The sequence below is a fragment of the Strongylocentrotus purpuratus genome, unplaced genomic scaffold (assembly GCF_000002235.5).
Source record: "Strongylocentrotus purpuratus isolate Spur 01 unplaced genomic scaffold, Spur_5.0 spur5_scaffold_16, whole genome shotgun sequence".
NCBI classification, from domain to species: Eukaryota; Metazoa; Echinodermata; class Echinoidea; order Camarodonta; family Strongylocentrotidae; genus Strongylocentrotus; species Strongylocentrotus purpuratus.
Genome location: NW_022145601.1, coordinates 26,526,956 through 26,554,683, shown reverse-complemented (window position 1 = coordinate 26,554,683; position 27,728 = coordinate 26,526,956). Strand labels below are relative to the sequence as shown.

General features: G+C 34.5%; 2 protein-coding genes and 1 long non-coding RNA gene across 3 annotated transcripts; all 3 read left to right on the top strand.

Moving 5' to 3' along the window:
• Window positions 1-577: 577 nt before the first annotated feature.
• On the top strand, window positions 578-14,205 carry LOC115924603. Its single transcript, XM_030987168.1, has 2 exons — window positions 578-820; window positions 13,867-14,205. Exons 1-2 carry the CDS (start codon window positions 703-705, stop codon window positions 14,172-14,174), a joined length of 426 nt encoding a protein of 141 aa, XP_030843028.1. The 5' UTR covers window positions 578-702; the 3' UTR covers window positions 14,175-14,205.
• Window positions 14,206-16,608: 2,403 nt separating this feature from the next.
• Window positions 16,609-19,322, top strand: LOC115924786. Its single transcript, XR_004064437.1, has 3 exons — window positions 16,609-16,698; window positions 18,623-18,712; window positions 19,228-19,322. It is a non-coding gene; the product is annotated as an uncharacterized LOC115924786 (long non-coding RNA).
• A 1,215-nt stretch (window positions 19,323-20,537) lies between these two features.
• LOC115924724 (chromaffin granule amine transporter-like) lies at window positions 20,538-24,704 on the top strand. Its single transcript, XM_030987500.1, has 7 exons — window positions 20,538-20,702; window positions 21,414-21,492; window positions 21,852-21,903; window positions 22,754-22,817; window positions 23,431-23,550; window positions 23,965-24,010; window positions 24,518-24,704. The coding sequence occupies exons 1-7, from the start codon at window positions 20,618-20,620 to the stop codon at window positions 24,702-24,704; spliced, it is 633 nt and encodes a 210-aa protein (XP_030843360.1). The 5' UTR covers window positions 20,538-20,617.
• Window positions 24,705-27,728: the final 3,024 nt, after the last annotated feature.

The following is a 27,728-nucleotide window of genomic DNA, read 5'->3' as shown; positions in this document are numbered from 1 at the left end:
AAAGTCCCTAATACAAGCAATACACACAGCGCTTACCTTTACAGGAGGCAAGCGTACGAAAATGGTGCAAAATTTCCTGAAACATTAATCAAAATTACTCGACTGGGCATGTGTGGGCACTAATCTGACATATAACATCATCTAGAACTGTACATGAACAAACTCACTTTTAAATTTTGTGAGCCGGAAAAGTGTCAAATTGCAGGTTTTAGGACTAAGTTGTAACATTTTACTATTTTTTCACAAATTAAAACTGCTTTCATACAATATAAGCAAATTTCTTGACACAATTAGGCTTTCGTATTCACATTTTATCATCTGTTCGATTTTCCCCTTGTTAGTTAAAAAAAAAAAGTGAAATATGAACGATATTCATTTGTGAACAAAATCACTACTCAAGCTTTCCAATGTTATTGGCGGCTTCGAAACTCGGGCATCAAAGGTTCAACACACCTGTAGATTCTATTGTGCAACCTTAGAAAACGGCAGCTGCTTGGCATGATAATGTTGCCAGTTGGGACTCTAGCTCTTAAAACTCCTTGGTTGTACCGCACGAAAATACAATTTAATTGATTGGCTATGTGCCGCGTCCTGATCAACTCGGTTACGTACTCGTGGAGTTACGTTGTTCACACAAACTGCTCCTTTCAAACGCTACAAATCTAGGAGTTTGATAGTTGAATCATACTGTACAAATTAATCATGCCTTCGTCCATTTCGTGGAGTTCTTGCCTGGGTTTCTTTCGAAGCAATCGAGCTTTTTCGACCGCTCTTGTAATCACTGTGCTCATCGCTGACGAAACTTTTTTGTCTGCTGTTGGTGAGTAGGCGATAACTTTTAATTGCTACAGTTTCGTTAGAAACAGAATGTATGGATTTTATGCTGATTATATAAGATTTATTTATTTATTCGTGATTTTCTTTCAACAGGGTAGTTTCAATCAGTTCCACTTAAGGGCCAACGGACCTGCTTTTCAAGGAAGCCCTGCATAATACAATAACAGTATACAAACATAAATATAGTAACAAACATTATTAATTGTACATACATGTAAAATATCAAAATAAACATATATCTTATAAAAATACTTCTATTGAATCATGCAATATTTATCATCAATTGTTCAAAAATAGATATCGGCACTTACCAGTTAAAGTAATATGAAGCCGATACACCTCCTCTGCTCACAACGAAGTAATAAGTCAATGCAGAAAGGTTCACATTATGTTTCAAAGCAACCTTTCATATTATATTGTTAAAGCAGTAGCTCTCATTTGCATCGCTTTGCCAGTGACATCAGAATAATACTTATAGGTAGAAAGTTTCAGGTCTTAAAACTTAAACTCTCTTTAGTGAGGAAGCTATAACAAAGATATTGTTTCATTTGGTCACCTGAGCTAAGGGACAAAAACGTGAAATGTTCATCTTCTTCTTCTGCACACTAAAAGTACACATAGCTCCCAAATGCAAAGTTGTATGCTCGGGTGAGCACCTGCGGGTGTCATGTGTGTGAGAATGGTGTTCCTTAATGCATTTAAAAATGTGATGATTTGAATATTTCTTAATTACATTCAAACCATCGATTTGCATTCAACTGTTAATGTTTTTGTCTTGCGCCTTCCTTATTCATTAAATTGGCTAATGATCAATGACCCACAATACAGGGAATCCTTCCACAATGATGTAAAGATTGCTTTTTACCCTTTGAGCGAAAAATAACACATTTGCTCTTTTGAACATTCAACGATAACTTATTACAACAATACCATGCATACAGTTTTTGAATCTCTTGATTCGCAATTAGTAATAAATCTTCAGTCTTCTTATCAGCCAACAGCAAGCTGGTATCATCAGCAAAAAGTGAGTATGAGAATAATGTTGATGAGTGTATATATCATGTAAATAGATCAGAAACAACAGAGAACCAAGAACAGAACCCTAAGGTACACCATATTTAATAGAAGCAAGTTGGGAATTAGTACCATCCACCACAACAAATTGAGTCCTGTCAAACAAATAGCTTTGCTTGGAACCAAGACAAAGCTACATCACGTATTCCATAATGCTCAAGTTTCCTGAAGAGGATGCCATGGTCAATGGTATCATGGACTTAATACGGATGGACATTCAACGTGTTCTTTCTTTGATCCAATCATAGTCGCCGCCTTCTGATTATGTGCATCTTAATGAGAACATTCAGCTGTTTTAACAATAACGACTGCGTAAGCATTTTCGGTCATTGACAAAGGAGCAGTTTCCCTTTCTTGGGTTTTGCTTGGATGGTGTGCTCTGTAAGAGTGTGTCTTAAATAAAAGCATCCTCAACGGGGAGCAGCAAAGTTGAAAAGCAGACGATTTTGGTGATATGAAATGTATTATTACTGATTCGCAAACTTTCGCACACACCTATGACCTTATAAAACAGTTAGAAGGCCATGATCTGTATCAGCCCTGTGCGTTGTAACTCTGGAATATTATGAGGAAATAGGGGGAAACGGGAATTTAAATCACAACCAAAAAAATCCAAAAATAACCTCTATCTGGTAATATCAACATATTTTTTCCAAAAAAATACATGTACAGTACACGGAACAACAATTTCCGATTATAAGCCAGAACTGCACATCTATTTTCCATGATTTAGGCGAGTAATTATCTTCTGCGCATCAGTAGATTAACATGTGTAAAATCACTATCTTGATTCTGTCCCGGCTTTTTGCCGGCGACCATGATGAGACCAATTACATGTACGGAATGTTATTGAGACGACATTGATGGAGACAATCACAATGAATTCGTTAAGAAAACGATGAATGTCCATTCCGTAATAGGTCCATGATATATCTAAGAATATCCCCAAACAATACTTGTCTCCATCAATATTTGTGTGGAGAAGTGCTTACGAGAACCACACTCCTGCGGAATCAAGATAGAGGTGTTGAGGTGTCGTGGACGAGTGGATATGTCACCAGACTGTGGATCACAAGGTCCGCGGTTCAAGTCCCGACGCGGCACAATGTCCTTTGGCAAGACATTGATCTTCATTTGCCACTCTCCACACAGGTGTTAAATGGGTACCCGGTAGGATGCGAAAGCTAATGTGCTTAGATTAGCAAGTGTGCGCTTGTAAAAATGACGCCTGGCTGGAATGCTCCCCAGGGAGTGGAGAATGTGCATACATTGTGTGCGGGTAAGCCTGAATCCGATGACCGGGGTAATAATATATATATCTGTAAAGCGCTTTGAGAGGGCCTTCGGTCCTAAAAAGCGCTATATAAGAACTAGCTATTATTATTATTATTATATCCTTTTTAGATAGAAACTCATTGAAGCGTTTATAAATTATTTTTGCAAGAATTTTAGAAAAGATTGGTAACAGTGCTATTGGCCTATAATTAATGACGTTTTTACGGTCAGATTTGTTATACACTGGTACCACTTTAGCTACTATGAGTTTATCAGGAACAACTCCCTGAGATAAAGACATATTAATGATTTTACATCAGAGATCAAAATAAGTTGAATGCACTCCTTTATAATTCTAGGTGAAATATCATCAGAACCACTAGATTTAGATGGTTTCAAAGACAACACAATATCGATGATCTCAGATTTTGAAGTTGGTTTTAGAAACATAGATGCATTATCATCACACTGTTTCATATAATCTTTAAAAGATTGTGGTTATTGAGGAATGTCTGCACTGATTTTCATGGGTAATCCAATGAAATATTTATTACAACTTTCAGCCTTATCCTTGGCAGATGAAAGAAGTACTCCATTAAAATCCATCTCTTGAGGAAGTGAATGCCTATTTGACCGACTTAACAATTCATTGATATGAGACGTTTTCCTAATATCGCCTTTAACAATGTGGAACAAATCATTGTAATAACTTTGCTTGGCTAGAGTCGGCATGGTCAATGGATGGACGCATACTTGTATCCATCAAAACTGGGGACAATAAAACAATGAAGCGGATTTTTTCCGTGAAAGACATTGAAAACATATGAAAACTGATGAAATGATGAAGAACATTTTATTCTACCTGCATGAAGTTAAATTACGAGTCTTTCTTGAAGTTACCTATTTGATATCTTGAAAAAAAGACATGTCATCAATATTTTCCAAAATTTTATGTAAGTCTAATTTTTTTTCTATTTTGAATTACATCCTAGGTTAATGACCTATTCCTCTCACTTTGAGTTAATTGTATTTCTTTTTTCATTATATTTTTGTGTTAACTTGCTATATCTGCTATTTTGTAATTTGTATCTCTTATCTTGGTGTGCGTGAATGTGTGCATGAAGTGTGATTTTGTGCTATTGAAACTGTATGGATATATCTCAGCATGTATTTCCTTTCAATCAAGTAAATGATATAGAGTTTAAATGTATGTTTTCTGAAGTGCAATATGATATTACTAATAATGATATGAACTTTGATATGTTTTCGACAAGGCTTGATACAGATGAAAATGGGTCGCTTAATGATATTGATCCAGATGATAATTTTTCACATCTAATAATCCCATTAAGTACTGGCTACCTGTTGATTTTAATGTGAACCAAGATTTAATTAATAACTATAAACAAAAATTTAGCATTCTCCACTTTAATTCTAGAAGTTTGAATAAAAATTTTGACGCTATTGATCAATTTATTAGTCAACTTAACTTAAAATTTTCTATATATGGTTTTAGTGAAACCTGGATTCACGATAACACAATGTTATTATTTAATAGGGATGGTTACACATTTTATCATAATGACAGACGAGGTAGGAGAGGTGGAGGGGTTGCACTCCTGGTTAATGAATTATTTGATGCTAAAGTTCGAGATGATATTTATTTACCTGAAACTCTCTGTGAATATCTTTTTATTGAAATCATATTGGATAATTGTAAAAACATAATTGTTGGTATAATTTACAGAGACCTTAATAAACCCATTTGTGATTTCAATGAGAATATGAATGCTTGTCTTGAAAAAATATCTTTAGAAAATAAATCAGTTTATATAATGGGAGATTATAACATTGATCTACTTAAATATAATTCGCTTCAATGCATTGATGATTTTGTAAATATTATGTATAACAACTCATTTCGCCCATTAATTGACAAACCTACAAGAATTTGTAAGAAGTCTGTCACTTTGATCGATAATATCTTGACAAATGTAGTCACTAAAGACATTCACTCTGGTATTTTCTATAGTGATATAACGGACCATCTACCTATTTTCCAAATAACCAACCTCTCTATTAGTCCTTGTCATAGACCATCGTCATTTTTCCACATAAGGAAAACGGATCCTCTAAGTTTAAGTTCATTTCAGAGAGATTTATCTGTTTTAGAATGGAATGAAGTATTTTTTTCTTGTGATGTAGATGAGGCCTATAATTCATTTTTAAACATATTTAAAACTGTGTATGATCATAACTTTGTTGTTCGTAAAGTGAAGAAAAGAAAACTGCCACGAAAACCTTGGATAACCCCTTTACTGTTAAAAAAGATTAATAAAAAGTATAGATTATATAAAACATTTTGTAAGAAAAGAAACGACAGTAATGAATGTAAATATAAAAAATTTAGAAATAAATTAAACTCAATCCTACAGTCTGTAAGAAAAAAATATTTTTGTGATTTATTACAGAAGAATAGGAATAATATGTCTAAAACTTGGGAAGTTATTAATGATTTATTAGGAAAGAGAAGAAAATGCCAATTTCCTAATTATTTTCTTAAAGATAAGGACAAGTTAACTGATCGTCAATTGATTGTAAATGAATTTAATTCTTATTTTTCTAGTATTGCTACAAAACTAAAATCTCAACATATTCAGAAACCGAAATGCAATTTTAGTTCATTTTTACGAGATCCTTGTAGCAAATCAATATTTTTTCATCCTACCAATGTAACAGAAGTTTTGAATATTGTCAAATTGCTCAATTCAACCAAGAGCACAGATTTTGAAGGAATAAGTCAGTTCATTATAAAACATGTTATACATTTCATTGTCAAACCTATTGTTTTTATATGTAATCTTTCCTTCTTGTCAGGAAAAGTTCCCAAGAATTTTAAAGTAGGAAAAATCATACCCATATTTAAAAAAGGTGATCCCCATATATTCTCTAACTATCGACCAATAACATTACTCCCCTGTTTTTCTAAGATACTGGAGAAATTAATTTATAATAGGCTCTTTAATCATATTAATAAAAATAATCTTCTGACTGTTTCTCAATATGGTTTTAGAAAAAACTCATCATGTGGACATGCTCTAATTGACCTTCATGATTACATACTCAATAAATTAGATAATAAATTGCATACATTAGGCTTGTTTCTTGATTTGTCGAAAGCTTTCGATGTTATTAACCATGATATTCTCCTCACTAAATTAAAACATTTTGGTATACGCGGTATTGCTTGGGAATGGTTCAGGGACTATTTAAGTGATCGTATTCAATTCACATCATACAACAGCTTTATTTCTGACAGAGAGAGGATCCAGTATGGAGTCCCACAGGGCTCCATGCTGGGTCCTCTCCTATTTTAATTTACATAAATGACCTTAGTTCTGCTTCATCTTTTTTTCATTTTGTCTTATTTGCTGACGACACAAACCTGACTGCATCTCATAATGATTTTGATAAATTAATGTCAGAAGTAAATAAAGAATTAGAAAAGGTTGTTGAATGGTTTAATGCTAATGAATTGATTATAAATTATGACAAAACAAGTGTACTTTATTTTCATAATAAAACTAATCCTTGCAATATTAATGATGTACAAATATTTATAAACAATATACATTTAAACGTGTCCTCTTCTGTTAAATTTCTTGGTATCCTTTTGGATGATACTTTATCTTTTCAGGATCATCGATTGTATATAACTAACAAAATATCTAAAAACATTGGTGTTCTTTGTAAATTACGTGTATTTCTGCCTGAAAAAGTTTTGTTTATGTTGTATAATTGTTTAATTTTGCCTTACTTACATTACTGTAATATCACCTGGGCCGGTGTGGGAACAACTAAACTAGAACCTCTCCATAAACTTCAAAAGAAAGCTTTAAGAATTTGTACAAACTCCCATTATCAAGCTCATTCACGTCCCCTGTTTTTTCGCTTAAGAACACTCAATATTTATGATATACATAAAATTCAAAGTGCTATTATGATGTATAATGTTTATAATAATTATGTACCTAAAAGAGTTTGTCAAATGTTTATCCTTAATAAATCTGTTCATTCGTATAATACTCGTTCCTGTATCAAATATCATTATCCAAAGGTCTCTACCCAGTTAATGCTTTACTCTTTTAGACATAATGGTCCCCGGATTTGGAATGATTTAACTGATAAGCTAACATTATGCACAACTATATCATCCTTTAAAGTTCTATTGAAGAGACAGTTGGTCTCTTCTTATTTCCCTTAACTCTTTCTTTTTCTTGCAATGTACCATGCATGTGTGTGCGTGCGTGTGTGCGTGTGTGTGTGTATCTATAATGTGTAGTATATTATTTATATATTGTTATTATTGTCGTAACGTATACAACCATGGAATCTCGTTATTTATTATTTATGTCAGGGGACTATTTTACTTACAAGTTTTTCAAACTTCCTTTTTAGTCTCCAATTTCTTAATTCCAATATTATAAGATTATGATTGTTTCATGTTACTTTTGTATATATATTATGTTATGGTTTTATGATTGAAATAAATGAACTGAACTGAACTGAGCTATACGAAGAGTATTAACCAAGACATTCTTATAATCAGCATATTTCTTTTTATTCTCAGCTGTTGGCCTCTTGACATAACTACCATAAAGCTTATGTTTATGATTCATTGTTTTCAATAAACCACGAGTTACCCATGGCTTTTTACATTTATTTTTGTATCGATAACTCCATGGGAAGAGAAGAGGAGAGATAGGTAGTGACGTACAAGTTGTCTGTATATGCGCACCCGCGTTATTCTGTTTCCTTTACTCATCACTTATTTCCTTCTTAACCGCTTAGAGGCATTATAATATTTGCGGTATAGGCATATTTTATTATTATTATCATTATTATTATTATTACTCTTGCGGGTATCTCCTTGCGCGACCCGTACGGTGCGGTTAACCCATTACGTGTATCAAGAGAAGCCTTAAAATGCATAATTTACTTGCAATTGTATTTCATTTGTAGATTAGGATAGACGTGATCTGAATAACAATTCAGCATTAATATCTCGAGTTGTCACTGCCATAGCCGGTTTCAAATTTATAATTCATTTATTTCCACTTTATCGATAATACATAATAATTATACTCAATAATAATCATTACTAATCATACAATGAAGATATCACGGGCAACAATGATTGCAGATTATACTGAAGGTGGTCTTAAATTCCCGAAACTAAAATGCATGATAGAGACACAGCTGGTTAAGTGGATTCAGAGATATTATACAGAATCAGATCATCATTGGAAGTTGTTCTTTGACCACTATAGTAAACGATTTGGTGGAAAATTGATTTTTATGAGTAATTATTCTATGAGCCAGTTGAATTCTCTTGGAATTCCCATATTTTATCATAACTTGTTGTTAGCATGGTCCAAGACAAAGGAGTATAATCAATTTGTTGATGGTCAAGGAGCCCAAGCAAGTGTACTTAGTCAAATTGTTTGGAACAATCAATATATTCTTATTGATAATAAATCAGTTTACTGTAAGGCCTTTCATGAGGCAGGTCGATGTTATGTATATCAACTTTTTGATCTACATGGAAACATTGTGCAATTTAATCTTTGGAAAGCAAGAGGAGTACCAGGTAAATACTACATGATAGTATCGCTAGTCAGGAAGAAATGGGGAAGTTCATTTAATCAATTATTGGTACAAATGTTCTTGGAGAAAATAGATTATGAACATGATCAGTCTGACCTTTTGACAGTAGAAATTCAAAAACTAAAAACTAGAAATATTTATGTTGATTTAGTTAGTAAATTGACATGTAGACCTGTCTGTGAACCCCTATTTTCCACTAAATATGGGATAGAAGAGGAGGAATGGCCACAAATGTATCTACTCCCATTTAAATGCACAATAGAAGTTAAGATGAGAGTCTTCCAGTTTAAAATTTTGCATAATATTCTATACACCAATGAGAGACTATTTAAAATGAAGCAAGTTCAGACAGAACTTTGCACATTGTGCGAGACCTCTGTTGAAACTCCTTTACACCTTTTTTATGAGTGTAAGGTTGCTGAAGATTTAAGACGAGCTTTTGTTGATAAAATTGGTCTAAAGCTATCTGTCAGATATGAGGATCTATCTAGGAAAAGAATGATGTTTGGATTCATAAAGGATTGGAAGGGACCACATAAAATATTATTAAATCACTTAATTATCTTATTGAAGAGATACATTTATATTCAGAAATGCAGGAATTTAGTAGTAAGTTTCATAGGTTTTGAAACGTTCATTTGCAAAATCAGACATATAGAATTGGTAATTGCTAAACAAAAGCACAAAGAAAACATGCACTATAGAAAATGGTCCCCTATTGAGAATTTATTTTAATTATTCATAATTATATTTTGATAATGATACAGTTCAAACCACCCGAGACTGATTTTTTAGTTTTTACATCAGGTCTGTTTGTTTGTTTGATTGTTGTTGTTTTTTTGTTTGTTTGTTTCTTTTTTTTTGGGGGGGGGGGGGTAATTGTTACAGTGATTCGTATTTGATTATTGTTCTTTTAATGTTATACAATTATTTAATTCTTGTATGATTGTTGTTTTTGTAATGTTACAAAAAATTTCGAAAATCAATAAAAAATTTGGGAAAAAAAATCATACAATAAAGGAACATAATCTACATATTAATAGTTATAAGAAAAGATACAATCATAAATATGATAATTACATTGAAAAAGCTGAATAAAGCCGTTGTACTCTAAAAGAAGCCCTGATTTTATCTGTGATTTTTTTTCTCAAACGAACATGTTCGGTAATATACTGATTAGAAGAATTCTCAAATGTTATGAATTTAATCAGGTGATAAAGTAAGAATTGCTAACAACCATGACCAACTATATTCTTGAACTAGAATCGTATAGCCCGCAACTTCCGAGTTATTTCTGATCGAATGTTTCTCAGCAAATGATGCTCAGCAGCTTTTAAACCATAGTATTCTAAAGCCACCCTGGTCAAACATTGTCTACCACAAACTCCGAGATTTCAAGTATAAAACAAGATTATCGACGAGTTGTAACATTTCGACTTACAGAAATTTTGGATTCACTAATCAGGAGATAATCTTATGCAGAAAATGTGGGCAAATGGTAATAGAAAATCAGGGCATTTGTTACAATATTGCGAGAAGTGGTTGGCACACAGTCGCAGACTATTTAAAGATATATTTTTTGTTTGTTGTTGAAATAAATCTTTATTCATATAAAATCATGGATAACATCGTAGTACATAAATATTCATAACAAAGCACTTAATCACATGTCTAAATGAGGTCAAATCAAATTATATCTATATTTACTTGAAAGCAGATTTTAAATTAGTAATTGTCTTCTTCCACTTAATAATATTCAAATTCGTTGTCTTAGTTTTGTTTTCCTCTACTTCTATTTTGTATTTCAACATAAATAAAAAATATTTGCTTATTATTCTCGTCACTACATTTTATTAAATTGATTTCCAACACTCGCTTTATAGATTGCAAATAAAGCATAATGAAGTATTAAATCAATATCTGTAACTTTTTCTTTTGCGTCATGGAAACCATATACAACACAAATGGGTGAGAATTTAAAATCTTTACAGAAGGAGTTACATAATAATATTTCAATAACGTTCCAAAATCGGTAAATATTTTCGCATTAAAAAAATACATGTATAATAGTACCAGGTTTATTACAGTAATAACACAAATTGTTTTCTTTGATTTTCCATTTGAATAAATTAACAGGTGATGGTAAAATATTATACATAAATTTAAAGTTGAATTGTATCAAATAATTATCACGAGCATATTTCAATTTAAATAACCATAAAGAATCCCACTTAATAGTAAAATTTGTCTCTAAGGTTTTGTTCCAGAAGTCTACCGCCCTAGATGGTGTTTGGATTATTTTTTTATGAGTTCCGTAAATATTTTTTCACAGTAATAGAGTGTATTGAGAATTCAAAACAATTCAAATTCAAATTAGAGTATATCACTGATTTACGTTTGTAATCGTTGAAATCATAAACTTGTTCGCCATATTTTATGATTCGCCTCCATTTTTGTTGTATTGCGGTTCTTATTTTGGCGTATTCTCTCAACCATCTACCATCATAATAGATAAGTTTATCTTTCAATTCTTTGACAGTCAAAAATCTATTTCCTATCACTATATCCCCTAAAAATAATATACCCGATTTTATCCAATTTTTATACAATAATGCTTTTACTTTAAATTTGATATCACAATTTAACCAAATCATTTCTTTTGTAACACTTCCATAGGTGTGGTGTATATCTTTTACATAATTAACTTGCTTTACAGCAAACCATGTACAAAGTAAGTCACAATAGAAATCAGGTATTTTCCCTCTACATGTGCGCTGTACAAATTCCTTAAAGGTACTGTGCACTATCCAAAAGTCAATTCTCGACGCCATTTTTAAATGAGTATTTCGATATGTAATTTTTTTTATATCTCTATGCATTTTTCTCCAAATATCAATCATACCATATTGTTTCAGTAACTTTATATATTCTTTAGGCTGTTTGTAAACTGTTCTACATCCGATAGTAGCTAACGACGCATCGTTATTAACACAATTAAAGTCACCACCAATAATCAATGCATAGGAATCTAATTTGTCAACATTTCTTATACATCTAGATAGACGTTCATAGAACACATCTTTGTTCTATTTTTAAGTTGGTGCATAGACATTAATCAACAAATTTTTTCTCTCTCCTGCTTCTATTTCAACCACTATTATAACTCTACCGTCATTTGATAGCTGAATTAATCTGGTATGAAATGACACGTTCTTCTTTATGAGGATTACAACACCCCGCTATGCTTCGTTCCAAACGAGTGAAAAGTTTTATCTCCCCATTCTTCATCAATTTTTTTTTTGTATTTCTTCTGTCAAAAATGTTTCCTGTGTCATAAAATTACATTTGACTTTTGTCTAACAAGAAATTGAAACAACATATTTCTTTTTTGCTTATTTCTTAGCCCTCTCCAATTCAGAGAAAAGAGATTTAAACAATTAACACCTTCGATCATTGATATAATATTCTAAAGTTGTTATATACTGATTTGTAACCAGGCTTCTCCTTCGTTTCTTCGATTTTCTTCTGATGAGTATAGTTACCTGAACTATTTTTTTGTTTGAATCCTTTCTTCTCCTTTTTCTTTCTTGTCGATCTTTTCGTTTCTTATCTTTGTCTCTCTCCGCATTTTCTGATCGGTGGTCGGTTGATTCATATCCATCATTGTTATCGCTGTTCTCGGGATCCGAGCTTTGACTTGCACTGACAGGTGTACATCTTTCTGCGCCAATGAACTTGTGTTGTTTACATTTTTTTCCACGGCTGTGTTTACTACTCGTGCTATGTGACTCATGTTCACCGAACTCTCAGTGCCACTAGGGCGTTCACCATTCATCGGCTCATGCTCACCTGTGGTGCCGACGCTCGGGGTCTGATCATGTGACGCTTCACATTCATAGCTTTTGTGACCCGTTCCTTTGCATCGTTTGCATACGAATGGCTTGACGCACGTTGATGCATGGTGACCAGTCTCTAGGCATCTCGAGCACGTTGCTAAAGACGCTCCGGATATTTGACCATCGTGGAAGATGCGAGCCTTGAACGAGGCAAGCCTAACATGGCGGTCGATCGGTTTCTCCAGCAATTCCATGTACAAGACCCTGTCGCCGTTCAAACATGATGTAAGCTGGCCATTCACTCGCAGACGTTGTCTTACTATTTTCCTCTCACTTTACATTTTTCCCTTCTAGCTCATGAATAATTACTTCATCACTCACAGACAGGGGAACATCTTTTACAGTAACATCTTTTACATAAAGATATGATTGTGCCTTTAAATTGGATGTCAAGACGGAGATATAAAACTACAAACAAACGATAATAACTTTATAAATGAGTTACATAGAAAAATGTGTATTTATTTGAAACGCATTGGGCCAAAAAAAAAAAAAACATGTTTATCGTCCTGTTTTTTCGAAAAATAGGAAGGAGGAGGCCCTTTTTTCTTTCTTTCAAAATGGCCGCTCAAAATGGCCGCTCGGTACATTTTCCCTGACATTCGGGCTATTTTTCAAGATGGCGGCCGACATTTTTTTTTTTTTTTTTTAAATGAGAAATAGGTCCATTTTAGCAGTGTTAAGAGGAGGCGGTCCCCCAAAAGGAAGCGGGCGGGGACGCTAAACATGTTTATTATTTTTAATGGCCTTAGAAGAAGAATTGTGGAGATAAAGCCTATTTAACAATTTTCTTAGCCATGCATAAATTATTTAAATTTAAGTAAAAAATTAATTGTTGATAGAAGATTTACTAAGATCTCATCTCTCCCCCCCCCCCCATCTCTCTCTCTCTCTCTCTCTCCCCCCTCTCTCTCTCTCTCTCTCTCTCTCTCTCACACACACACACACGCACCCGCACACACACACACACACTTCTCCCATCCTCCTCTCTCTCTCTCTCTATCTCTCCCTCCCATTCTCCCCCTAATTCTCCCCCTTCTCTCTCTCTCTCTCTCTCCCCCTTCAATATTCCGCATTCTCCCTTCCTCCTTCCTCCTTTTATTCTCTCTGAATACAGTACCAGTGTCTCCTGAAGTTCTACTCCATCTTTGTTACCGGAATGTGTACCGTTCTATGTGTCTGGAGCTCTCACATCAGACGGGACTATTCAACATGTCGGAATGTTTGACGGGGCAGACCGAGTCTTATCACAGTTCAAGGGATGTCACACCCTCTAATACAACCAGCTCCACTCCAGATCCCCTCTTAGCTCCCCTACACGACTGTCGTGAGAGGCTTAGTTTCCAAAATGGGTTGCTCCTGGCAACAACGTTCTTGATGAGGATCTTGCTGACTGTTCCTGCAATCTTTATTGTCGATAAGTGAGACTTCGAACATGCAGGACTGTACTCAATTTCATTTTATCGAATGTACAATTACAAATTCTAGATAATTCTCGCTACCCTAAATAGGTACGAAAATCTCGAAATTCGCGAGACGAGGTAATTTTCACTCTCTCGGGTCGTCACTACAACTTCCGGTATAGAGTCCCATCCCGCTGGCGCTAGCGCCTGTGTTCGCTGTGCAGAGTTTTCACGCACGCTAAAGTCGATGCCAATCAGTGTAATTTGTACAGATTATAATATGCAATGGAAAGCTTCGGGCAGAATTAGTGACTTAAGCACAAAAGGCCGTTAAACTCTACCGTGAAAGAGAGGGTTGTGATCACGAACGCCTGCACAGGAAGCTGTAATGTCGAAAAGCTATCCCATAATGCAATGCGCGTTTTCAGGATTTTCCCCGGATCTCGGCAGAATCGCTATTTGGGGTAGCGAGAATTCTCTCTCTCTCTCTCTCTCTCTCTCTCTCTCTCTCTCACACACACTCTCTCTCTCTCTAAGTTTTCCAATTCCTCGCCCAACAAGACAATACATGTATGTATGTATGTAAGAAGCCTTTATTCTTATTACTCAAAATAGACGACTAAATTGGAGCGATATCATAATAAGCGCTTTGGACCATCCATGAATTTGAATTATCACATATTTATTTCTGGGCCTATCCCTTTGGGCCTTCAGTTAATGCTTGATTAAATATTGTTGATTGGTATTTTCTTTTTCAGAGTTGGACTGTTTTCAATGTTTTTCTTCGGTACACTCTTGACTCTGATCGCCTGCTTGAGTAAGATCCTTCTTGATGTTGACAATGTTGTTGTTATTACTGCTACTCTTTTTTATCACCTCTCTCACTCTCTCTCTCCCTCTCTCTTTTCTTTCTCTCACTTACTCTCTTTCTCTTCGTCTGTTAATCCGTAACTTAAAGAGAAAGTCCAATTAAAGCAGAAAACGTAAAGAAACAAGTAATTCAAAGTTTGATGAAAATCCGATGAAGAATGAGAAAATTGTAGGTTGTTATAGTGACTTACCCCCATCTTTATTTATTAATTGCTTTATAAATCTTAAATTTCCATTTTTCTTGCGAAAGAAATATTGTACAGCCACCCTATATACTTGTAATTATTTCACATATAATTCTACACAACCCCTATACGAAGTTAATCGATTCCTTAATCTTCATTAAAGAAGAGGGCTTTTTTTTTCTCTCGCTCTCTCTCCAGCCCTTTTTATTTTCAGTAGAAAGCAAATGGAAAAAACTAATTAAATTCTTTGAATTTTACAGTGATGGGCTTTGCTGACTCGATCTTGGTACTTTTTCTATCGCGAGCACTCCAGGGCATCGGTACGACTGCAGTAGAAATCGCAGGTACGTTTGCCACTCTCCACCCTGGTGTAGTAAATGTGTACCTGGTATAATGTAGCTATTATTCAAGTCATTGTTATTGATTATAACTTTCATGTTAAGATATCTCGGAATCATCGGTGTAGGTAATAATATATTCCAAGATATCTTAACATGTAAATGTATATACAATACAGTGTACAAATTATATATCTTTCTCCTCTTTCTCCCGTTCTCTATCCCCTCTCTCTCTCTCTCTGTCTCTCTCTTTCTCTTTCTCTCTCTTTCTCTTTCTCTTATCTTTCTCTCTCTTTCTCTTCTCTCCCCTATATCTATGCTTAAACTTCCTACTTGTGCATTTATATTGCCAACACGTAGATTTTATTCATGTATCTAAAGTATCAACAATCAATGATGCCACAAATGTACTGGATTGTCCAAACACAATATCATTTAGCCGCACTATAATCAGTGGCACTGCATGTAATATTTAGATAAATGATATTGGATAAGACTAGTAATAATATGCGGTAGCTAAGTAGGTAAGTAAGCAGGTAACTAATATAAATAATGACAATGGCGGTGATAATAATAATATCAATGATAAGCTCCTATTTTTAATTACCTTTCTGATGGAATTGATGTAAGAATGACGATTTAAGTCTGTTATTTCGTTTTTATTATGAATGTATTTGTCTCATTATTATACTACTTGTACCAACCATACAGGAGAAATTTCCTGACATTGACAATAACTTATAAACTTATACTTATAAAAGGCATCATTGTAACATCACGTTTGTGAGATTTGAATTTAGGACAGAAGCCGTTTACTCCACGAGTGGAGATACAAATGGAAATCCTTTAATGAGAGGGCTAGGAATCCAGAAAAAAGCGAGAGGTTATTGTATATAAATCCTCAGTGACTAATATGCTTAATGTCCGTTGTGCAGTGGCACAAGGACATGATTATCGTAATTATTGTTATATATTTTGAAATGATCTAACTACAAACCACATAAATATGTAATTGAAAGGTCTTTATTATAATTATTATCATTTCATTCATCTAAAGGAGTTGCTTATTTGGCCGTAAGATACCAAGATGACGAGATGAAGAAAGGATTTGTTCTTGGTTTGGTGGTCAGCGGCTATGCTTTAGGAACACTTAGTAAGTCTTGCATTATTTCATTTTCTGACTTTGGCCATCCTATGTATAATAGGTATTAAGCGGAGGGCCAAAGTCAGAAAAAGTGGTTTGTCTGCCACTACCAGACAATCTTAGCACACCTTATTTATTCGAAGATTAAATTAAGATACACCATATTCCAGGTGTGTTTTTTTCAAAGCGATCACCCCTTAGTCGGAGGGGCCCTTTTGACGAAAAATAGTATTTTATAAATAATATTTCAAGGGAACTTTGAGTTTGGTAAAAGAAAAAGAAAGAAAATCAAATCATTTATTTGTGTATACTAATTCCCATCACGCTTTGAAGTATAACACATGATTTTTTTGCATGTGATTGTTTTTCAACAAAATAAATTTTATCCAAAACCGTTATTTTCCATGTATCATAATCGGAGAGGCGTCTTTTATAGTAACTTTCCAGGAATTTGGCCATGTATAAGGATAATATATTGTTTAAAGGGAGGCCTATATGTCTTTTCAGTGAAAAGTTATAGCAACCCAAAGTAATTTATTTGACTTCCACAAAAATCGACATTTTTGCCCGTACATGTATTAACAGTATGCATATATTTGTATTCATGTATTGAGGACGTGTAGATTCCACAACTCTCCTTCCTTTTCCTGTCCCTCTTCTTGCTTTCAAATCGATTTTAAAGATATTTTTTAAGTTAAACCTCTAAATATGAATAATTAAAGTACCTTCAGCTTGATATAAATTTCATTGAGTTATGTATGTGTGTAAAATATAAATTTTGAGCCGATAATGTGTTTTTTAGGATAATTTTCCCCCTAATTTAAATAAGTTTGTTGACAAGATACCGGCAAATTTCGGAAAATGGTAATCACGCCCTTCATAATTGCTATAAGCGGTACAGATCAATGAAGGCTCGAACTTCACGATTCCTTAATTCCTTTGTCCCGCCTCCCATTCGTAAATACAATGAACAACTCCAGTCAAATTGAATAAGCCTGCGTGTATCTTGCCACTTCGCTATTCATCAATTGCATTGTACCCTTTCTTTTTAAATACACGGACCAATTAAACTAAGCTGAATCTGAATCTGAATTATCGTGGCTGTCAAGAGCGCCAGTTAAAAGGGGGTAATGCTCAAATAGATTCTGTATATCAGCATCTAGACTTACTATGATGCACACCATGTTATAATTTTAAGAGCAATTCGAAGGATACTCAGGGACTGATGGGGATGTTGAGAACATTTTCTTATAATTCAGATACTCTAATTGCGTGTTTACAATCAGATAATAACTTAACAAATTTTTGAAAGGAAATGGAAAGAAGACCCTGAATACAAGCCTTTCATGATTGTGGGAACGGCTGCGGTTGTTTTTTCCAGACGAGTTATGATGCACGATATTTAAAATTAGTAATCTAGCGTCCTTGCCTTCAAGTTGTGATTCTCGGCTTAAACGATTACGAAGTAATTTATTTTTCTTGCATTTTAATCTCCCCGCCCCCCCCCCTTTACCTCTCTCTCTCTCTCTCTCTCTCTCTCTTTCTCCCTCTCTCTTTCTTCCTCTCCTTCCTTCCCATCCCATCCCCCTTTTACCTCTCTCTCTCTCCTCTCTTTCTCTCTCTCTCTTTCTTCCTCTCCTTCCTTCCCATCCAATCTCCCCCTTTACCTCTCTCTCTCTCTCTCTCTTTCTCTTTTTCTTTCTTCCTCTCCTTCCTTCCCCTCCCATCTCCCTCACTCCCCCTCTCTCTCCCTCTCTGTCTCTATCTCTCTTTCTTCCTCTCCTTCCTTCCCATCCAATCTCCTCCTTTACCTCTCTCTCTCTCTCTCTCTCTCTGTCTTTCTCTTTCTCTTTCTTCTTCTCCTTCCTTCCCCTTCCATCTCCCTCACTCCCCCCCTCTCTCTCTCTCTCTCTCTCTTTCTCCCTCTCTGTAGTCGGTCCAACTTTAGGTTCTGTCCTGTATGGACTAGTAGGTCAGTCTGCTCCATTCCTGGTCATCTCTGCTGTATTAATTGCGTCTGTGGGTATGTTCTCTTTCTAGGTCAGAAGATAGTTCGTTCAAAATATTTACCCCAACAAATATAATGATCGAAAGACTTCCAAGAAATCAACTTAGGGGCAATGTTATACTCTGCTATATTCCATATCGAAATCATGTACGGATGCTGTAACATGCTATTAAACGTCCCAACATTATCAAGGGATATTGCAAATGCATTAGCATGTGTTGATTATTCGAAAGTGTTTGCGATCCTGTTCCGTAGTATACCACAATGTATCTTCTCTTTCAAAATCATGTTGACAGTGAAATCTACCCCATATGTGGAAATAAGTAAATGAGATTCATAAAATATATATAAAACGTCTAGGATTGTTCGATATTAGGCGTGGTTTACTTTTTTTCCAGTACATTATTTGTTTTTAAAAAAAGTGTCTCTATGATCCTCATCAAAGGAACTTTTTTAATTGACTTGTAATGTGTATATGCCCATCATACGCCAAATATTTTAGAGTGTTCATGTCCTTTTTCTTCTCACAGTTTTCATTCCAGTTTTCATGCCTGTGGACGTACGACCTCCTTTAACAGAGGAGGGGTCATCCTCTCTTAACTTAATAAAGGATCCTTACACCATGCTGGTCTCGGGTATGTAGCAGACGTATAATAATGACATTAAATTTATAAAGCCCCTCTGCTAATCGAAGCGTTTATAGTGACATTCTAATCATGCTGGGAACCCACTCAACACATGGGTGGAGAGAGGCAACGTAGATAAAATGGTAGATCATTGGTGGTTCCAATAGTCTCTTGCCGGGGGAGGGGGGAAGTTGCACAGGTTGTTGTTGTTGTGTTTTGAGTTATTGGCGATTAGTCAGTGATTTGACTATTGTGGCCAAAATACTTTACGGCACGTGTTATATCTCTCAATTTTGGATTTTAAAAAAAATATATTTATTTCGTTTTATATTTATCTATCTTTTAAGATAGTATCGTAAAATAATATCGTAAGCAAAACATTCATGGGCTTTGTTGGTGTTTCTTAACAGTACGTGCAGATTATTTGTTATATCACATACACACCATACATAAATATGTGTATAAGATAGCACCTACACAAGCCTCTATATTCAGTAATCTTATCATACCTTTTATCATTGTTGTTACTTTTTCTTATTTTGTTTTCTTAATACATTATGTTATTATATTTTTAATGTACTGAGTGTAATTTAACATATTTATAATATTGTATTATGTTTTACTTATTTTATTTTCTTATTACATTATGTTATTATATTTTTAATGTACTGAGTGTAATTTAGCATATTATAATATTGTATAATGTTTTACTATTCTTATTTTATTTTCTTATTACATTATATGTTATTATATTTTTAATGTACTGAGTGTAATTTAACATATTTATAATATTGTATTATGTTTTACTGTTCTTATTTTATTTTCTTATTACATTATGTTATTATATTTTTAATGTACTGAGTGTAATTTAGCATATTTATAATATTGTATTATATTTTACTGTTCATCAAGGGAGGTATTATTTCCTGATAGGGAACCGTTTCGTTCTGAGAAAGAACCGTACAATAGCTTTTTGTATACTGGTATACAGGTATTCAGTTATGGTGGAGCTTAATTAACAAAAGTGCATCCACTTTAAAAAAAATTGCATTGAAATTACAACGTCTTTAACCGTGAAATTTATCAAAGAGAAAGCCAAACTCGTATTTTGTCTCTATTAATAATTCATTCATAATTATTGTTGATGCCTAGAAACATTATTTCACATGAAAAAGAAGAGCCTTTGAACCTTTAACAAATTTTATTCAGGTATTCTTTCTTAGTTGAAGGGAATGTAACTGAATTTGTATCATCACCATTACATATCTTGTTTTCATATGCAGTTCTCGCTTTGATGACCTCGATGGGCATGGCCTACGCTAGTGCAACCCTTCCAATCTGGCTTCGATCAACTTTCCACACACCAGAATGGCAAATAGGTAGTGACAGATACCGGGGGCACGATTGGTTGCCCCTATTTAACTCAAAATCTTCACAACACAAAGAATCCCTTCCCCCATTGTGTTTTTATGCCGACTTGCAAATTCTTGACCTCAAATATCATGTTCATTTCACGTGACGTATTTTTCTATCGTTATGCATTATTTCCTTTACTTCTTTATTTATTCATATGTTTCTTTTCAGAGGCCTCAACTATACTTTTTTTCACATGTTCAAAGTGTAGTCGCTGGCGAATCCATAATAGGCTTGGTGTTATCCCCTCCCCCACCCCTGTAAAAAGCCCAGGCACTCTCATTGGAGTGTGTCACCGTCAAGCAAAACCGTCATTCACACCCCCTCCCCCTTCTTCAAAAGGGATTTGGCCTCCCTCTACACTGTCTCGAACTGTTCTCGAAATTATATCATCACACCGTTTGCAACCATTATTTTTTCAGAACCATGTAGAAATGGTACGAATTACACACAAAAAAGATTAAGATGAACGGTTATAAACGTAAAGTCTATTGTAGAATTGTAGAGCTACATGATGGGAGCGTTCTGGTGGAGTGGTATAGTGATGACGATGATGATGGTGATGATCGCAGGAATACGGGCATAGTTAGTTGCAGCTCTCCCTATTAACAACAAAATAAAATAAAAACAAATACAAAAGATAATTACGTCAATAAAGTGCTCATTTTTTTCTCCAGGTCTGATTTTCATTCCAGCCAGTATCGCGCACGTCATATCAGGACCTCTTATCGGATACTGGAATAAAATATTGAAAAGGTAGCTATTTCGTCATTTTTTTTCTTCCACTGTAACGTTCATCAAGGTTTTTTTTTCTTCTTTCTTACACCTTTTCAAAAGGAATGATATATTCGAACGAGAGATGTTCAGGAAATATGGACTTTTGTGGTTCTGTTGATACAAAATGTATCATGCTTGATATTTTTATGTAAAGTGATAATTTCAAAATAAGAAAATGGGAGGGTTTAATTGTTACAATATTAGAAATTCATCATCCGTTTTATTCACATGTTTATTCATAAAATTTGTGCTTATTATGTATGTCTATATTCATATTTTTGAATGTCGCATAAAAGTATTAAAATTTGGAGAAAACTGTTCACTCTCTGCAATCACAGATGGAGGTGTATGTTTGTTGGGGTGTTAGCGATGGCCATTGGTATTTCCACGGTAAGTTAGATACGTGCACTAATTTCAATTCAATTTCAATTTATTCTTGTTTCCAACAAAACATTACAAATCAATTATAAGCATTTAAAACAAATGTAGAAATACATGTTGGAAACAGAGGGGTCCACTAAAAAGCAATGCCTGTACAAGCGTGAACACCTCAAATGATACTTAGAAATAATTAGTAATTAAATTAGACAAGTTCATGAATATATTATTTGCGTGCACATATTTTTTTTTCTAAGTTAATAGTTACTTTTGACAACTACGGTATACAGCTTGACAACGGCTCACCCAATACACCAACTATATACTCATGTACGACATATTTATCCAAATACAATGTCAGCATGTCATTGAAAGGAACATGTGTCGATATATCAGGTCAAAGTGGTGTGCAAGAAAAAAGTTTCACACGGTTTAAAGTAGAAAATAAGAATGTCAACGTTTGCTTTTAATCTATATATTTCATAATATACCAAGCATTTAGCTTGAAAGTATAGTGGAAATTATATATCTTCGGAGGGACTGGCAATAGTTAGGCCTACTTGTTTTCCTCGAGGCTTCGCCCCCGTGGACAAAATAGTACTATGCCAGTCCCTCCTCAGATAAATAATTTCTGGCAGCTTTGTATATTTGTATATTGACTATCTTAGCAGAGCAATATTTTATGTCTATTGTATCATTCTGACGCTTCATGGTTTTGTCTGAAATGCAGGCTTCATTATGTGAATTAGCATTACTATCATTAAAAAATGAAGTAAAAGTATAACAGTAGGAAATGAATAAGTAGTAGTTACAATTTTATATTATTTATACTGATTAATACTATTCACGTTTTATCACATAGATTCCACTAGCTCACGGGATCTGGCACTTGATTCCCTCTATGTGCTTCCTTGGATTTGCATTTGGTGAGTTGAATACTGATAATAGGCCACGCCGGATACATCATCATTATCAACTTTAGGTGGCGCTGTAAAGCGCTGCTGTGGTCTTCACGAGAGCACGCCATGCAACTCTTTCACCTGCCATTTGTGTTGCACCTTTCATTCCTTGTCCAGACACTTTCTTGATATCATCAGTCCAAGATATTGGTGGACGACCTCTACTCCGTTTTCCCTCGACTGCTCCTTGCAGTATTTGCTTCTCAACACCTTGAGATCTCCTCACAATGTGCCCAAAATAGTTTAGTTTTCTTTCCATGATTCCCCTTCTGATGGTCAAGTCTGTTCCAATCTTTTCCAGGACCCACACATTTGTCTTTTTATATTTCCATGACACCTGTAACAGCCCCCTTTAGCACCACATTTCAAAGGCATCAACTCTCTTTCTGTCATTCAAGTCATGGCCCAGGACTCACTTCCGTAAGTCGCAATAGAGACCATGATTAAATCACTCTGCCCCTCCTTTTCTAACCTCCCCCTCTCTCTCTCTCACTTTCTCTCTCTCTCTCTCTCTCTCTCTCTCTCCCCTTCTCATTCATTCTAATCTATATTTTTACCCTATCTTTCTCTTTAATGGCAGGTACTGTTGATAGCACCGTAATGGGAATAATGTATCAAATTGTAGACGTTTGGTATAACGGAGCGTACAGCTTGGCTGCCGCCCTTTTAGTCTTTAATTTTAGTCTCGCGTACACAATAGGTACGTAACGTTTTATCTTGTTCATGATTTGTATTAAACAGACACAGTTCTCATTGAATCCATTTAAAATTAATATATATTTTACCTCCCCCCCCCCCCCCCTCCTCACCATTTCTCTCCAAAACTGCTACTCGTTCTGAGCCTCTTCTCCTGTTTTTTCATAAAACGACAAGTTTTATCATTTAATGTTGAATGACCAAAACAGAAATTAGCAATAGATCGTTCTCTCAAACAAAATTGCAATGCTACCCAAAAGGGTCACTTAGAAAAAGGAGATTATTTAAGGAGATTCGTCATAAAACAGATTTCTTAATTAGAGCATTCTAATTGTTGAGGTTAGATAACGGCTACCCTAAAATAATAAAATAATACAAATAAAAATATAAATCTTGGTTATTACCATTCTCCTTACAGGTACGCTGGCTTCAGGTTCTATTGTTAGATTTATTGGACTTAAATGGTAAGTTTTATGTGAGCTATATAGAACTTCTAGCTGCTGGAATGCCGTGTATTTTACATTCATTCACGTTTAAAGCGTTTTTAAAATGCAGAATTTGTCAATCTTTGCAACGGGAGCCAAATCTTTACATGATTTTGTTTAAGAACTTTTATAATGAAGAAAAAAAGGGGTGGCTAAATATTCAATCGAATGTCTGTTACTTGAAGAGAGGGAGAAAGATAGATAGATAGATAGATAGATAGATAGATGGATATAGAGACAGAGACAGAGCAACAAAAAACCAGACAGATAAACAGATATAGATAGAGAATGAGAGAGATCTTAAACTATGAGAACAAATGACATTGCGCATTGTTAGCGTGTCTTTAGAAACAATTTATTGATATGACATTTAGAGGGTAAAATTATGTTCTATTTTCAGCAACTTTCTTCGTCTTTTTAATTGCGACGTACCATAAACCGAACTCAAGTCTAATTAATTTTTTTATATTGCATTTTGTTGTACAGGACTATGTGGAGCTTATCGATAGCCATTCTTGTGTCTTCGCCATTTTGTTTACTGCTCAGTCGAATCCCAGAAGAGAAAACAACCCTACCATCTCCTGATCAAGATGCTCCGAACTATCAACCCGAGACAATAGAAGATAAACCACAACCATCGCTTGATGAAACCACGCGATTAATCAAACGATGATAGCAAACTAGCGTTAACATGATCGCAAAGACTTTCGAGAAACCAATTTAAGGGCAGTCTGAATATTTTATTATAATGTACCAAATTCATGTTCGCATTTTGTAATTCATCATCGTAATGTTCTCACAGTTTAATGAGTGATGATAAACAAGGCTCAGATCGAAATTGCCTACAGGTTGATTTGACGAATGTCTCACAACACTTTATAATGTGCTCCGGCAACAATAAATAGGGACTTTTAGATTTGCACAACGAAAACGTGCATTGCTACGATCGACGTCCTTTTAATGCACTGCCTTGAATGGACGTCACACGTATTAGTCCACGCAAATCTAAAAGTCCTTATTGTTCCCGCGGACAACTTCTCACACTAACTAAATTCCTGATTTCAACCATTATACCTAACCGTAAATCTACCCTAAAACCAAACCACCACCATTATATATTCCTTGCCCTACCTTTGACAAAGCAAAACGCGGAGCAAACGTCCCCGGAGCATGTATCAGATTACTTTCAGACACTTACGGATGCTGTATGCCACTACGATGCCTTTAACAATTTGCGTTCTGTAGTCTATGTTTCATCAAAGAAGAACGCTCTCTGATTAAAATTTAAATAATTTATTTCCAGATTATTATGGCAACAAACTAAAGTGTTCTCGTAAGGATCTGTAATACTGTTATAACTTATTTTACCCATACTCCCTCCGTAATGCACATAACCTCTCTTTACCTATAAGCCAAGAACTAATTATTGTAAAAGAACTTTTGTGTACAGAGCTTCTTTTCAATATAATAAATTATCCCCTGATTTGCGTCAACTACCCACTTTTGCCACCTTTAAGACTAACCTAAACAGACAATAATCACCTTGTTGTTGTACCTCTTTATGTATGTTTATATGATGTTTGTTTTGTTTGTTTTTTTGTTTTTTGTTTTTTCTTTAAGTGTTTGTATTATGTTTTCGACTGATACTTTGTAATTATTTATTTTGTTAATTTGTAATAATATGTATATTTTGTACATTGTAAACTGGCCCCATGGAAGACCAGCAGCAATAATTATAGTTGCAGCTGAATATGGGCTACCAGCCGTATACGGTCCCTTTTTTTCTCTGTATGATTATTTTATATGTATTTGTATCTGATTTTTTATTATACGGAAATAAAAACAACAACAATAACCCAAACTCTCTATGAACACGATGAAACTAAGTTTTACGGGTTTGCTTCTTTAGCATGCCCTTTCGTTTTATAGTATTTAGGTCAACAATGTTTCGTTAATATTGCTATTTTGTCATTTATACAATACATTTTATCACATTGTTTAATGTCATTATTGAATTTATTTCTACTTTGTTAAATGTGTTTGTATTGAAACGGAAATAGATATATCAATTCAAATCAAACCAAGGTCAATGGTTGAATGTAATGGTAATTGATGAGGACACCACCATAAACATTCTTTGAAAATAGTTCAAATATTCCTCTTCCGAACTCGAAGAACATGAAAAAGGGATACAAAAACTCTTTCTTGTAATATCCGGAACGCGTCACAGCGCCATCATCATTCATGTAGCAGTCGGCGTAAAAAAATAGGCGTACTTGGATCGTGTTTTGTCAAAGTTATCATCATAATTATTTTGGTATTATTTCTCAAACTTGGCACCATCATATTCTACAAAATAATGGATATTAACTTTATAGAGCAGTATCATCTATTAACCTAGATAATAGTATTTATAATTTTGTTATCCCTCTACTTCACTTTTATTTCATGTTTTATGGAAATAAATTCGATTCAATTCAATTTAATTAGATTACATGTTACAGGTGAATTGATGTTTGGTCTACACCCAGTCCACGTGGTCTAATACTCATTTCGTCTTCTTATAAGTTGGTCTAATGACCATTTAGGCTGAAAAGATAGCACATTTTCAAATCGTTTACCTAGAAATGATAAAATGTTTTTCCAAAATAAAGGCAAAATATTCGTACATCATAAATATATATTTATATTCCAACTTTCAATTTCTCCAAACAATCCTTTTGTACGCAGAACAAATGAATAAAATTCATGATATCATAAAAAAATATATTAAAATTAGTTGGTATGCGTAGAATATAATTTTGATCAACAAATTAATTTGCTACCGTAATATCCTTAAACTGCTGGCGAACAGAGCAACAAGACCAAGCTCTGTAATTATTAGGATATCTGTCCAGTAGTGTCGTGTTTGTGCCATTGAACTGGATCGACCAAATCAATTGATTCATAATATATGTATATGCAATATTTTTTCCCGTAACATGAGAGTAATTTTAATAGTTTCATACTATTAATTAAATGTATTGTTAACTGTAACTGTATAATTGTTTTAAATGGGGGCACGCTTCAAGAGTCCTATCTCGCACCCCGGGGCGCGTTATTTTTTTATGCGGCACAGATTGGGGCTTTTTTTTAAAAGGGGTCTTGATTTACAGACTAATAGTGGTCGTGTGCGTACTAGTAGTAGAGGTCTGTTTTTAATAGTGTTACATGTAATCAACTACCGTATGAAAAATCATTACATCAACAATTAAAATGCAATTGGAAATCTGAAGAGGAGGCAGCACGTCAATAAGAAGAACATCACAATAATTAGTCAATAAAACTTAATAAACTTAAACGAAGAGGAATGTTATCTAAACACATAGTTCGCGATGGATATTCAAACTTCTTCGCAGCGCTAATGCGCTAGCGAACATGCCTAGTCTCACGTACGTGCAGACATTATTCAGAAGGGAAAGAACGTACTTCCCATAGGCTCAACACGCACCATGCCCCAATCTGTGCCGCATAAAAAAATAACGCCCCCGGGGCAACGTGTCTGACACGGCCGGTTGTAGCAACTACTCCGAAGATCAAGATTACAGTAATCTTGATCTAAAGCCCCAGTCCCATATAAAGCCGGACCAGCGCGGACCATCCCGGACCATGGTCTGGGGTGATCCGGGATGGTCCGGGATGTTTTGTTCAAAAAAGT

Bases quoted from the DNA above. Each gene is read 5' to 3' on its own strand.
- LOC115924603 (XM_030987168.1), top strand. From the start codon at position 703: ATGCCTTCGTCCATTTCGTGGAGTTCTTGCCTGGGTTTCTTTCGAAGC. The intron at 821-13,866 runs GTGAGTAGGCGA...CTCTGAATACAG, and splicing joins AACTTTTTTGTCTGCTGTTG to TACCAGTGTCTCCTGAAGTT.
- LOC115924724 (XM_030987500.1), top strand. From the start codon at position 20,618: ATGACCTCGATGGGCATGGCCTACGCTAGTGCAACCCTTCCAATCTGG. The intron at 22,818-23,430 runs GTGAGTTGAATA...CTTTAATGGCAG, and splicing joins CTTCCTTGGATTTGCATTTG to GTACTGTTGATAGCACCGTA. The intron at 23,551-23,964 runs GTACGTAACGTT...TTCTCCTTACAG, and splicing joins TAGTCTCGCGTACACAATAG to GTACGCTGGCTTCAGGTTCT.